At 36.0% G+C, this 14,181-nt stretch overlaps 1 protein-coding gene across 1 annotated transcript; it reads right to left on the minus strand.

Moving 5' to 3' along the window:
• Positions 1–4,516: 4,516 nt before the first annotated feature.
• LOC126592155 (zinc finger protein ZAT5-like) lies at positions 4,517–5,991 on the minus strand. The gene has a single exon (XM_050257902.1). The coding sequence runs from the start codon at positions 5,651–5,653 to the stop codon at positions 4,664–4,666; it is 990 nt and encodes a 329-aa protein (XP_050113859.1). The 5' UTR covers positions 5,654–5,991; the 3' UTR covers positions 4,517–4,663.
• Between the last annotated feature and the right edge of the window lie 8,190 nt (positions 5,992–14,181).

Raw genomic sequence — 14,181 nt, forward strand, 5'->3', positions numbered from 1 at the left:
CTCAGCTAGGGACAAGGAGAAAGAAAGCAAATGGTGGGCATTTGGAAAGATTGAAGAAAGGAGCAGACCATCACCTCTACCTCGTGCCTGCCTGCCGTGCAGAAGAAACAAGCAGAAAAGAATGCAAACTGCACAATCAAATCAACCCAACAGAAGGAGTCTGATTTGAAACCAAGGAACTCTCGCTCAGAATTCTGAACCAGTTCGAGATCAAAGCTGTGGAAACACAACAAGATCATCTATCTCCAGAACCAGATTTGCGTTCTTAAACTCTACTCTGTCTGGTTTTTACTTTGCCATACTTGTCATGTTTATTCGTTGTTTGTTTGATTGTTTGCTTGTGTTTGTGTGAGTTTATGCTTGAAACATTGAGGACAATGTTCGATTTAAGTGTGGGGGGGGGGGTAACCAAGTTGTTTTGCATGAAATTCATGGGAGTTTATCACTCATTACTTATAGTGTTGTTCCTTGTTGTTTTTAAGTGTTTTTATGCTGTTTTGGAGTGTTAGTGTGTTTTGACATAAAAATTCGAAAATCTCATAAAAATTTGAAAAATTGTTTTGAAAAACCCAAAAAGAGTTGTTTTTGTGTGTTTGTTTGTGTCTTAGGGTACCTTCTAACACAATGATGAGGATTTGGTTTTTAATTACATGATTGTTAAAGAGAGTTATAAACATGGATGAAAATTTGATTTACTCTTTGGTGTATGCTTGGTCGTGGTTATAATTTATGAATTCACATGCAATCATAAAGGAAAAATCAGTTTTTGTAACATGCTTGAAAGAAGGAACTCAAATGAACGCTACAACCTTGTGAGACTTGAGCCTAAACTTTTATTTGGAGAGTTAATAATCTGTGCATCATTGTTTTCTAAAGTCGTTGCATGATCTCATTATTCTTTGCTTGGTTGCTACTTAGAAGGCGTTTCATCATTTAGTTTCAAATGCTAGAACTCATGCCTATTTCATTCAAAGCATGTTATTGATTTGCATAACACATATTCAAGATGCAGTTGTGTAGTGACCACCAAAGCCAAATTGCCGTGCCCCTATTTCATTATGTGTTTAAGTTTAACCCCGTTGAGCCTTGTTAAGCCTATGTTCTTTGTTAACCCACATTATCCTTACCTAGCCTAGTGTTAGGACCATCCATACCCTTGTTCTTGAAGCATAGTAAAGCATGACTTAAAATGAACTCCTTTTTTATCAATGTATTGCAGAAAGCAAGTGTGGGGGAAGTGATTCTTGTGTGTGTGTGTATGCCAAAGTCCTTAATAAGGCATGGGTAGAAAAGGAAAAAAAAAAGAATTGAAAAAAAAAGTATGAAAAAGAGCTCTAAAGTGTTGTTTGTTAAAGAAAGGGTTCAAAACATTGAATTCGGCCCTAAGTGTTGCATAAATCTTCCCTTTGTAATTAAAAGTTGATTTTGCATTCTAAAGTGATTTCCAAGTGTCTATTTCATTGCTTTGCATGCTATCGCTTTAAGAACATTTGTTATCCCTATCCTTTCTTTGTTAGCCATTACCCCCAAGCCCTATTACAACCCTTGACTTCAACCTTGACTCTAAGTAATAGCATTCCATTCATGAGATCATATCTAAACATGCTTAATAACTCCAGAAAATTGCTTTCTTTGTTATAACATATGTGATTCCTAATCTTTCGTGTTTACATCAATCTTCTCACATATACTAGTGTAGGGTGTGTAGTCAGAAAATGTGTGTGAAAATAGATAGTATCTTGTAAGGAATTGAGCAAATTCTCTAAGGCATGTTACTACATTCAAAACATCGTTTTAATTGGTTAATTGTGAACTAGTAAGTGGTGACTGTGATTAAGTATGTGCTCAAGTGTAATGATGACCAAAATCTGTGGGAATGATGATTTTTAACACGTCATGTTTCATTAAAAATCCCTGAGGCAATTGTTGGAAGGTCTAGGTTGTGTTTTGTTTTGTTTTGCTTTGCTTCTTTTGTTTTGCTCGAGGACTAGCAAAAGCTAAGTGTGGGGGAATTTGATAGGAGCATATTTATGCGACTTAGTTAGCTTGTTTCCTGGCATTTATGTTGTTAGTTCGTAGTTATTTTAGTATTTTAAGCTATTTTCGTGTGTTTGTAGGTCCAAAGGGTTAATGTGGCAAAGAAGTGCATTTTGGAGCATTTTTGGGCATGGAATGGATAACATATGCTTGGAGCAAAAGGAATGGACGAAATTTGAAGTTTGTGCATCATCCTCTCCCTATAAATAACCATTTTAGCACACTCATTTCACCCAACACATCCACTCATTACAACCACCCAACACATTCACCTACCACTACATTCACTCATTTCACCTAACACATCCATTCACCTACCACTACATCCACTCATTTCACCCAACACATCCACTCATTACAACCACCCAACACATTCACCTACCACTACATCCACTCATTTCACCTAACACATCCACTCATTTCAACCACCCAACACATTCACCTACCACTACATCCACTCATTACCACCACCCACTACATCATCTCCTTAGCCTATAAATATATCCATCCAAAGACACATTCAGGGAGACAGTTTAGGGAGAAGGGAGGAAGACACATTTTGCCGCAAGGCAGAGTCTTTTCTTCTTAACCATTCTACACATTCCCACAACAAAAACACAATTTCATGCACCTTCATTTCCCTTTCCTTGCCGTGACCTCCATCCAACCTAAACACATTCAACATTCCTCCATACAAACAAACCTTCAAACACTCACCAACACCTTGTGCCGTAGCAAAGGAAAGGAAGGAAAGTGCTTGGATGTGCTTGCTGTCCAACTTGGATCGTTGGAGCGTTTAGGTGTTTTATTTCTTTTGTTTCTAATGTTTAAATTCATTTCCTTTCATTTTGTTGTAAATATGAGTGGCTAAACCCTCTTGGCTAGGGGTGATTTCAAAACCATGATTATGTGTGTAATATGATTTGATAAATTCCAGCTATAAACTCTTGAATCGTGAATGCAATTGGCTTAACTATTTGATTGATAACTTATTTGTATTTGTTAATTAAGGGTCGACACTTAATTGGCATGCATAAATCCGTTGCTAGAATATAAGGAAGTTTCACATAATCGTTACAAACTTATATTCACATGTAGTGAATGTCGCTTATAAACGATCGCGTTAAGTTTAATTCTAGCATGAGTAACATGATGTCATAGTTGCAAGTGCTTTGTCAATGCTTATGATTGTCATTAAACATAATGATCTTTGATTGTATCTCTATTATGATGTCATGTAGGGAACTTTAGAAGAATGTTTTGGGTTGTCGAATGATGTCATCCAATCCAATAAAACAAGGAAAATCTGAGAGTTAACTAGTAATGTCACGGTTAATTTGGAGTATTGTCGTTCATAATTCAATGAAGTAGTAACTGGAAATCAAGTTATTTGCATACATGTCATGTGTGGAGAAAAAGCCTCTAGCTATCTCATCCATCATCTTATTTCTCAAATTTATTTTACAATCTGTCTAATTTTTCATACTTGTTTGTTTGTTTCAACTTCATCCAAATCAAAACCCCCCTTTTAGTTTCTTGTTTCAAAGTGTTTCAAATATGTTTTAGTTTGTGTTTTTAAGTGTTTTGATTTAAGTAAAAGTCAATTTTCGTCCAAAGTCATTCCTAGTGTTTAGTTTAAGTTTATTTAATTGTTTTAAGCTGTTTTGATTATTTTAAGTTTGCTTTGAGTCTGGTGAGTCTTGTTAAGTGTTTTTAAGTTTAGTTTTATGTTTTTGAGTCAGTTTAGAGGTTATTAGCAAGCCCTCCTAATCCCCGGTCCAGAACGATCCCAAAAGAGGGTTAAATTTGTGTGTTAAGTTAATTTTCGCATCACCTACCCAAAAAATATGAGCGTTGATTTGTCAGTGGCATTCACTGCTCTATTGCATTGTAGAAAAAATGAAATACGCATGTACAAATACTTTATCATTATGATTCGAAAGAAAAATTAATGTTTTTCAATCGTCGTAACCGTTGATGCTTACCAACTAGTTAGCGTTTAAGTGATGCTGTTTAGGAATAATTATACTTCCATCATGCTAGATAGTTTTAATTCGATATAAAGTAACAAAGGGAATAAATGGGCGTGTGGTATATCACTTTCTTATATAAATGCAAAGGTGGATCGATCCATAAAAGAAGGGCAGTTAGCTTAGAGCTACTGGCTTTGCTTGACACATCCGTTTAAACTTTTATGCTTTTTGTCAGTTATGTGAAACAGACAGACAGAGACAAATGCTTTTAGCTTTCTTGCAAACCAAACAAGCGAACCTAATACTTTCGGTTGAGGTTTTGGTGGTGTCAAAATCATTCCAATTGCCATGCCCTATGCTCTCCTTAACTTTCCCTCACTCTCATATAACGAAAATTCTATTGTTCTTTGGAATGTAGGAATACATATAAACTAGAAAATCCCCTCACATGGCACACACAAGAAAAAAGAACAATGTCACCAAAAATTAATACACAAGTCAGTTAATTCCCTTAAAGAATGGATCAATTTCAACTAAATGATTAAATTTAGACATGTATAAAAGAATCAACAATGAATATTGAATGAGCAACAAATAATGTTAAACAATTAATTGGGTAGCATTGATATTGTGGGTTTCTAGCTAGCTGTGTTTTAGTATTGGCAACCCACCAAAGGAGAGGCAGAGAAGACGATGACTTGTTCCTTCTTGGCTCCAAAGGGAAACTTATTGGTTTCCTGCTGGTGCTCTTCTTCCGGCGCAGGAAGATTAAGATCCAACTGCAAAACATTTCGTGGTCTCTTTGATCCCGATTGGGACTGAGGATGACTATTCATGGCTTCTGCTGCTGCTGTTGTTGCTGCTGTGCTGCTTAATGTTCTATGCCTTCTCATATGACCCCCTAGAGCTTGACCAGATGCGAACTCCGCACCACACACCGAACACTGATGAACCTTATTGGCTTTGTTTTTGTAATAACAAGGACTAGTAGTATCACTGTTCAATGCCCTGAAAGCCCTATTCGAAATTTGTAATGACAACATGGTGCTGGTGTTGTTAAACTGATCAAATTCCTCCACTTCTTCCAAGAATGACAACGCTTTCTTATTGTCTTGAATTGTGCTGTGAATGTTAGCCTGCTTACCCGGTTTCCTGTGACTGGCTCTATGTCCACCAAGCGCTTGAAACGACGGGAAGCACCGGTCACACGTCTTGCACTGATACAAATATAACCCGGCCGAAGCTGCTGCTGAAGCCGCCTTATTGTTGTTAACCAAATTAGGGTTTTGGGGCTTTGGGGTAGAATTGCCTTGCGCCAGAAGAATCAAACAGTTTGCCATGTCCTCCTCTTCCTCCGTACTGATCTCTGTGAATTGATCAGATGAGGTGGCTGGTGAGGCTGTGGGACCAACATCAGTACTAATCCTTTGTCTGGGACCCAAAAGGCCTTGGTCTTGAAGATGATCATGATCATGGCCTGCACTTGATGAGCTTGAAGCTGTTGTGGCTATGGCAGAAAGTGGGGAAGTCAAACGTTGCCGTTTTGTGCGTTTTCCCTTGATGATCATCATCTGGGCCTGATCCTTATAACCTAAAACAGCTTCCTCCTGATCTTGATGATCTGCAGCTTCCATCATCATCATCTCGATCCGTAGCAGCACAACACCAGCAACCCTACCAATAAAAACGTTTCGAAATTTGAAACCGGAGAGAGAAGAGAGAGAGAGAAAGATGGATGGAATTGAAGAACCAACGTTAAGAAAGTGGGGAGGGTGCAATTATAGTGGTGAGATAGAGCGAGTTTTAAGTAGTAGAGGAGTCTAAAAAAAAGCCGCCCAGGTGATGAATAGTATAGTAACCGTGAGTTTTTGTGCCAAGCTTGGCGTTTTTAATTTCCAACCTTGGAAGTTATATATAGAAATATATAAAAGAAGGAAGGCAAATATATAAATATATATGTGTGTGTGCGCGACTGAATATATCTATCTTTGAAGCATTTATACAAAAACAGTACAGGTGTGTATTGAGGGTGAGAGATTAGCTAGATGCAATGTAAGTGCGAGGAAGCGAGGCAACGAGTGAGATTCGGTTAGCTTTGAAGCAAACCCGTTACTTTTTGGCAACGATTCCTTTCTGGAGAGGAAGAAAATTGGTATGCAAGCCTGTGACTGCCACAGAATTTGTGCTTCTCCTCCCACCCCCTTTTCACTCCTTTTTGTTGCTTTCCTTGCTTGTGTGTGTCTGTTAATTTATCACCTGTTTGAACTATTTTTGGGTTTTTACAGTGTAGTTTAACTAATTCGACAACACTGATTCTCTGTACCATATTTATCAATTACATTGCTGACGGCATTAGAGGTGAGAGACGTAACCATCAACAATGCTGCATTACTTACTCTTAACTAATTAACTAATTTAATAAGTTATCGCCCAAATGTTTGAAATTAATTTGTTGGTTGGAAATCTTTGTGACTTGTGAGGATGGGATTTTCTTAATTTTTAACTATTAATAGATTGGAAATTGATTACTGACTTAATTAATCAAACTAGTTTAAACAGTTCATGATGCAGTTGACCCACCCACTTGATCATATTATACAATAATCTCACTTTTGGATGGACAATAACCCAAAAATCACGCCGTCCCTATGCTATAATCCAATTATTCAATTGACATTTCATGCTGGCCTCCAATCATTAGGGCAGCTTCACCAAAAATAATTAGGGTAAAAAATAATTAACACTTTCTTAGTAGAACTAATTAGCTGCAGAATCACATAAATTACACCCAGGTTTCAATCCCTTAGGACAGTTAGAGTTACTACCACCGTCCACCCATGTTCTGACCTTCTTGTGCCGGACATGTCTCAGACGCTATACACACACACACACACACACACACACACACACACACACACACACACACATTGTATTACAAAGCAGCTAAAAAAATTAGAAACATCCAACTAACTAATGCTGCAAATTACTTATTTTTAAGATTTGGGAGAAAAATGTAAAAGTTATAGCTATCAGCTAATCTGGTTCATTGTCTAATTAGATAATTATCTTATAAGATGAGCTGCTAAATATTGATGACTTGTATAATATGGATTAATGCGACTTCAAAAAACAACGTGATGCATGCATATTCTATGTCCAAGGATTGCTTCATAACAATAACAGCAAGATGCAATTACAACCAAAGCCAAATATTAGAGAGAATACTGAAATTAATTATATTTTGGAAAACGGAATGGGGGCAAGAAAAGTTTTAAGTTCCGATTATATCTATTAATTAACAATTAACACTTATCCGTTCCTTTTTTTGACAAACTATAACGCCTCTATCAAGTTAGTAAATGACATAATCTCGTCTTAATTTTTTTATACGGTACTTATTATGAAGTTTTGTAACATTTCACATCGCCTAGGGGAGTGGATTTTGTAAGCTTTATATGTATATTCTCATCTCTACCTAGCACGAGACTTTTTGGGAGCTCACTGGCTTCAGGTTCCATCAAAACTCCGAAGTTAAGTGAGTTCGTGTGAGAGCAATCCCATGATGGATGACCTATTGGGAAGTTGCTCGTGAGTTTCCAAAAACAAAACAGTGAGAGCGTGGTCGGGGCCCAAAGTGGACAATATCGTGCTACGGTAGAGTTGAGCTTGGAAAGTGGTCACGTCCGGGCCGAGATGTGACAATTTGGTATCAGAACCTATCCTTGGCCGAAAGTGTGCCGACAAGGACGTTGGACCCCTAAGGGAGGTGAATTGTAACATCCCACATCGCCCAGGGGAGTGGATCCTGTAAGTCTTATATGTATATTCTCATCTCTACCTAGCACGAGGCATTTTGGGAGCTCACTGACTTCGGGTTCTATCGGAACTCCGAAGTTAAGCGAGTTCGTGCGAAAGCAAATCCCATGATGGGTGACCCACTGGGAAGTTGCTCGTGAGTTCCTAGAAACAAAACCATGAAGGCGTGGTCGGGGCCCAAAGCGGACAATATCGTGCTACGGTAGAGTCGAGCCCGGGAAGTGGTCCCACCCGGGCCGGGATGTGACAAGTTTCCTATATATAACAACTAATTAAAAGTGAAATCATACAGTACATTATAATATGTATATACATTGAAAAGAAAGAGTATATATTTTGTGTCATCATATGGGCGATTACGTGTAACTTTGTTACTTGATTAAGCAAAGATATATACAAAAATAAATTAAAGAAATACTTTGGACGGTGACCAAAAATAGAGGTAGAGTAGTGTGGAGCAGAGGGCAGAGGGAGGAATGGGATTACAGGGAGAGATTCTTGGCGTAAGGAATTGTAGGGGGAAGAGGGGTTGTGAGGGGCACGTAAATGGCAAAGCCAGCATCAGCTGTAGTTAGTGCCACAAAGTAAAGCATCAAATTCATTTCTTTTTTATTATATTTTAGGGATTTTAGTTGGTGACAAAACATGGGGTTTGCTTCATTAATTCTCTTTTGCCCTACTCCTTCCTTGTATGAATATTGTGTTGAAAGTATCCCACATCGATCGTGTCTCTGAGAAGATTTAAATATCCTAACCTCAATTTAACTAATACCGAAGCTTTTTGTGAAAAAACTCCACACTTTACGAATTGTGCAGGTGGTAATTAACAGGTTAGAAACAATACCAGTGTTGTTGAAAGTGGACATTTGGCTCGTCTCTCTGATAATTTAACATATTGATCATATATAATCATACCCCTTATTAATTCTGTTTTTTGATCTTCTTCAATTCATTCAATCCAACGACCGGAAATTAAAAAGGTATGTAAGAAGTAAAAAGCAATATGTGAATAGCACACCCCACACCCCAATCATATATTATATACTACTACTTCTTATCCACTCCTTATCCTCAAAAGCTTTATATACATCTAAAATATTAGAGTACTGGCTTTCGAACTTGGATGATTGATATGTTCACTCCACTTCACATATGTAGGCATTGCTTTCACTTATTACATATATAATGTCATGTTCTTCCTCACAAGTCTTTTCTTTTCTTTTTTTTATTAATTAATTAAAGAATGAAAATAATTAGTTAAGAGCTTCAATATGCCTTGACTTGTAACAATTATCTAGTGTCTATACATGTAGGTGACTTCTTGCCCAAAATCTAGTGCTGTTTTTTTGTGTACATTAATTTAGTTAAGAAATTTATAGATAGGCACAATAACGTAGAGTCGATTAATTCAATAAGCCATAGTAAGCATCTTCTAATAGCTAAGAGAATGTTTAGAATAGTATCTGAAAGGCAAAAAATGCTTTCTGGTAATCAAATTTGTTTCTAATGGTATTCGTTGGAAAAAAGACTATAAGTGCTTTTGGGTCACATAAATACTTTCTAGAGAAACACTTAAAAGTTTTTTTTTTTTTAAGGAAGCACTAGGATTATTAAAAATTCAACGCATTTTTAATGAAAATTTATGCACAATCCTGTGTATTTGCCTCTTAATTTTTCTTTGATTACAATTCAAATGTCCGAAAAATAATAGAGGTGTACCGGAAGAAAAATAATGTGTAAAGATCACTCCCCAATAAAAAACTTAAAATGACAAAGTATTCCATTATCGATTCCAATATCTGCATGCAGCTTGAAATTTAGAGAGTGGTATTGCATGCGCTTGAAATTATACATGCATATCTGAAAGCCCTTCGAGCTACGAAATTAAGGTGTGAAAAGGAGGAGTATAGCCTAAGAAGTAATCGTTTCCTTTCAATGCAGCTAGGCACCAGCTTCCGGAGAAGTATGCCTCACGTCTGTCCTCTTCACCAAGCCATAGGATGGGCTATATGGTCACATGAAGCCAAATAAAGGCTCTTTTTTCTTCTTTCTATCAAGCTATAGGTAAAGTCTTATGTCTAGAGGAGTGCCCAAGAAATATTGTGGAAGTGATTTCTCAAACCCCTAATATCTTCGATATTAAGGTCTTCACCCCCTACGCAATAGGGTATTTTCTAAGAATGCAGTTGTGCCTAGTGGCCACTAGCTCCGAATGCAGCACAACTTCACTTACGCACAAATGCTGCTATAATTTTTAAGAAAGTGATTTTCACACCCTTTTAAACAAACAATATTATCTACGCTAAGGAGGTGGAGAAATGCATTGAGCCTCACACAATAGGCTAGCATCAATGTGATTCAAATTCGCCTTTGGCAAGAATCGAACCTAAGATCTCTCATTTACAAGTGAAAAAAAATACTACTAAACCGTAGTACTAAGTGACTACACATTCCCTTTTTTTTTTCTAGCCATTATATTAAATAAGTTAAACTGAATCATCAGCTAAAATTAAATAGATTCTGCAACTTCAATGGTACAAGGCCAAAGCCCAAAATAGAGGACCCAAACTTGTGCCCAATGCCAGCAAAAATAAATAAATAAACACTAAGGCTCAAAGCCCAAATATGCCTAATTGAAAACCTTAATACAAAAGCATGTGGGTAGAAAGAGAGACCATAACCGTGGATTAGAGATAGGAAGAATAGAGGTCATGTTTCTTTGCCTAATTTCATAGGATGATGTGAAATTCCTGGTTAATCGAAACAATGATCATGATTGATTTGATTTTAATTATCTCGATCCATCGCTCATCCAACTTTTAGCATCAATATTTAGTTACGTAGGGGAAAATCTATTTTAAAACACATATCTTATTATGTTTACAACACTCGTTACGAGCCTTTGAGAAATTCCTTATTAATCGACACAATGATGATGATTGATTTGATTTTAATTATCTCAATCGCTCATCCAACTTTTAGCATCAATACTTAGTAAGAAAATCTATTTTAAAACAAATATATCTTATTGTGTCTACATCACTCGTCATATGAAAATTATATACCTTTAATACATTTAGATTTTCTCCAATGACTAATATTACAATATTAGCCTCTCTTTTTTGGTCAGTGGCAATATTAGTCATTGGAGAACAAAATCCTTTTGGCTTTTTGTGCAAGTTGAATTGCATTGATTGAACGTTTTATAGCTACGTATTTGTTTTGAATTTGTATTGGAAGAAAGAAGGGGACCAAAATGGTGTTGCTTTCCTTTTGTTTCTGGTATATTTCCATTCCCACGATTTTGACGTTCTAAAAGGACCAATGAAGAAATTTTGGAATATTTGTTTTAGAACTGCAGTTTCATTACTAGAAAATGGGGAGCATTTTTGCTCACCACCATAAACTATGGTGTATGCTCACCATACACCTAATCAATTGACACGTGTCATTTCACTTAACTCTAGTTAACTTTCACATTAAATGTTAGTTTTTCAATTTTGAAAAAAATTAACTAAAATTAAGTGAAATGACACGTGTCAATTGATTAGGTGTATGGTGAACATACATCATAGTTTATGGTGGTGAGCAAAAATGCTCCCCTAGAAAATGGCTCTACGACAACTAGATGCGGAAAAATCCATCGGAGAACCGTTCAAAATCAATAGTGGAACGAAATAGAATTGGTTCACAAAGATGGTTGTCTTAATATGGTATGATAAACGTTTTTATTTCAAAGATGTTTTAGTAAAATGTCAAAATGTGATTTAAATATCACAAAAAAAATTAAAAAAATTGAAAAAAAAAGGATTGGGTGACTACACAACCCAACGAATTGCTGGGCTTTAGTTTTGTAAACTGATTTTAACACACCATTTTTTTCTACATGCACACTCCTATTCATTCGTAACAAAATATTTTCTTTGTACAGCGATAAAAAAATATATGCTTATTTGAAGAAATATACTTATTTAGATAGAATAAAGAAAAGAGAATCAATGACAAAAACAGTGTGTGCAAATGAAAATAAAAAAGTGCATAGAATTAATTTCCTTTACTTTTCTTTTGGCTTAATTGTCAAAATGGTCCATGTGTTTTTTATTTAGCTAATTTAGTCCTTGTGTTTGTCTCTATTAGCCAATTAAGGACATTTCATTCATTCTAAAATTTATAAGAAAAATTATATGAGATATAATCACCCTTTCTCTTTACAGAAAAATGCAAATCAATAAGAAATAACACATATAAGAGATAAAACTTCAAATTTAAAAAATTATTAAGGCCTTGACATAGTAAAGAGAGGGGGTAATGTTAGGGAGAAGGTTGGGGAGTTGGAAGGAGAATAATTGTAATACCCTGGAAAATTTAAAATATGTGATTGTGTGGAAATTTTTTTTTGATAAGTGGAAATGACGAAAATGCAATAGGGGGGCTAAGTGTAATTTTTCGAGGACGTAGTTGATCCTCATATATTTTGTCATACTTCTTGACATATTTGGATATAACTTGATCTCACGAACGCATAGACGCAAACTGTTCGTAAAACAGAGTTATAACGAATAAGTTATAAACGAGCAAAGTTAGGAATGAAATTGTCATTTGACCAAAATCTGGATTTCTCCAGATAATTTTGAGGTGCCACGTGGAGGGTTGTGGGAGAGAGAAATGGGCACTGCCCAATCAGAAAGGAGGAGGTTTCTGGAAAAAATTAAAAAAGTAAGGGGAAGGGGCATGCTGCTAACCCGTTTTGGGGGAAATTTCGACCCATTAACCCGCCAAATTGGCCTGCTCATATCTCCTTCATACGAGCTCCGTTTTGGGTAATCATGGTGTCCATGGAAAGCCCTTAACAAGCCCTACATCTCTATAGTGTTATATTTCCTAATTTCCTTTCCATTTTTCCAATTAGAATTCACAAAGCCCACGACTTTGTCCGGCGACTTTAATCTTTTTCTGGTGGCTCCAGCGAACTTCACTGTCGATAACCACCTTTCCCAGCCAAATTGGACTTGGCCACAGGTATAAAGTTTGCTCTACTCATTTAGATATTCATTTCTATGAAATTTGGGAATTTTTTGAAATAGTTGAAATTTTCCAGTGAGTCGGGAAGGCCGACCGCCACCCATAACGGCGCGTGCTGCGTTGCGTGGCCAGAAGGTTGTCAATGCTATTTTTAGGCTAAATTAGATGTCCTGAATTCAGTTTTGATATTCGTATGACGTAAGTTGATCGTTTGAACCTAAATTCACTATGATTCGTTACTCGGTCAATATATGAATCGACGATCCGACAGTTGGATTGTCACCAAACTTTGATACATTAAAATATGTAATATTTGAGGACCTTAGGAACTTACGGATCAGGAATCCAACATACAGATCTTCCCGAATTGAATTTGTAAGTTCGTGAAATAAAACGTCGATCGCCAATTGAATTCATGATTGGTGGAGATCCGACCGTTGGATCATAATGAAATTTTAGTATATTGTTCTAGAAGCGTAAGGTGAAAATGGCTTGATCCTTTCGTTCAGGGTACGTAGGCAGTCTAACCAGGATGTTAGATGCAGCCATAACTAAACAAAATGATTTTTTTTTTTTGTGTGTGGTCAGTTAGAATTATAATTAACCACTATTTTTATTGTGGTCTACCTGCGTGTTTGGCTTCCGAATTAGAAATTTCCGGATGTTACAATAATTTTTCTTTTATTTCATTTTTAAATCAAATAAATAATTTTATACATAAGTTTATAACAATTTTTAAATATTTTTTAATAGAAATTAGATGGATATGTCCTTAATTGACTAACGGAGATAAACACAAGGATCAAATTGGCCAAACTGAAAACACAATGACTAAAACAAATGGACCATTTTAAAATTTAAGCCTTTTCTTTTTTGTTATCTTGCAATTGCAGACGTCTTTAATCATAAATTTATTCGTGTTTAAAGTCTACGAACTTTTATTTTTTATAAATTAATATAATAAAACAGAAATTTATCAAGTAAGAGAAGCTTTATCCATCATTTATGGGAACTTTAATGAAAATCACCTGATACTGTTCACTTTAACCAAAAACCACATTTTTACACTAAAAAGTCAATCCTGGTACTATTCACTTTACCCTTTATTTTGTCCTTATCATTAAAACTCAAAGTTTTTTCAAACTCTTTCCATTAGTTTTCCTATCATTTATTTCCTCTTTCAAACGAATAACAACATCTCTCTCCTGTCTTCCCCCTGTACCAAACTCAAAAGAACTTAGAGCCATAAAGAGGGAAGGACGGATTGATTTAAATTCACATTCTCACTTGACAGACTTATGAATGAGAAAAATTACATAAGTCATATAAATTC

Source organism: Malus sylvestris, chromosome 12, assembly GCF_916048215.2.
Source record: "Malus sylvestris chromosome 12, drMalSylv7.2, whole genome shotgun sequence".
NCBI classification, from domain to species: Eukaryota; Viridiplantae; Streptophyta; class Magnoliopsida; order Rosales; family Rosaceae; genus Malus; species Malus sylvestris.

Excerpts from the sequence above, each read along its gene's own strand:
- LOC126592155 (XM_050257902.1), bottom strand. The coding sequence starts at position 5,653 with ATGATGATGATGGAAGCTGCAGATCATCAAGATCAGGAGGAAGCTGTT.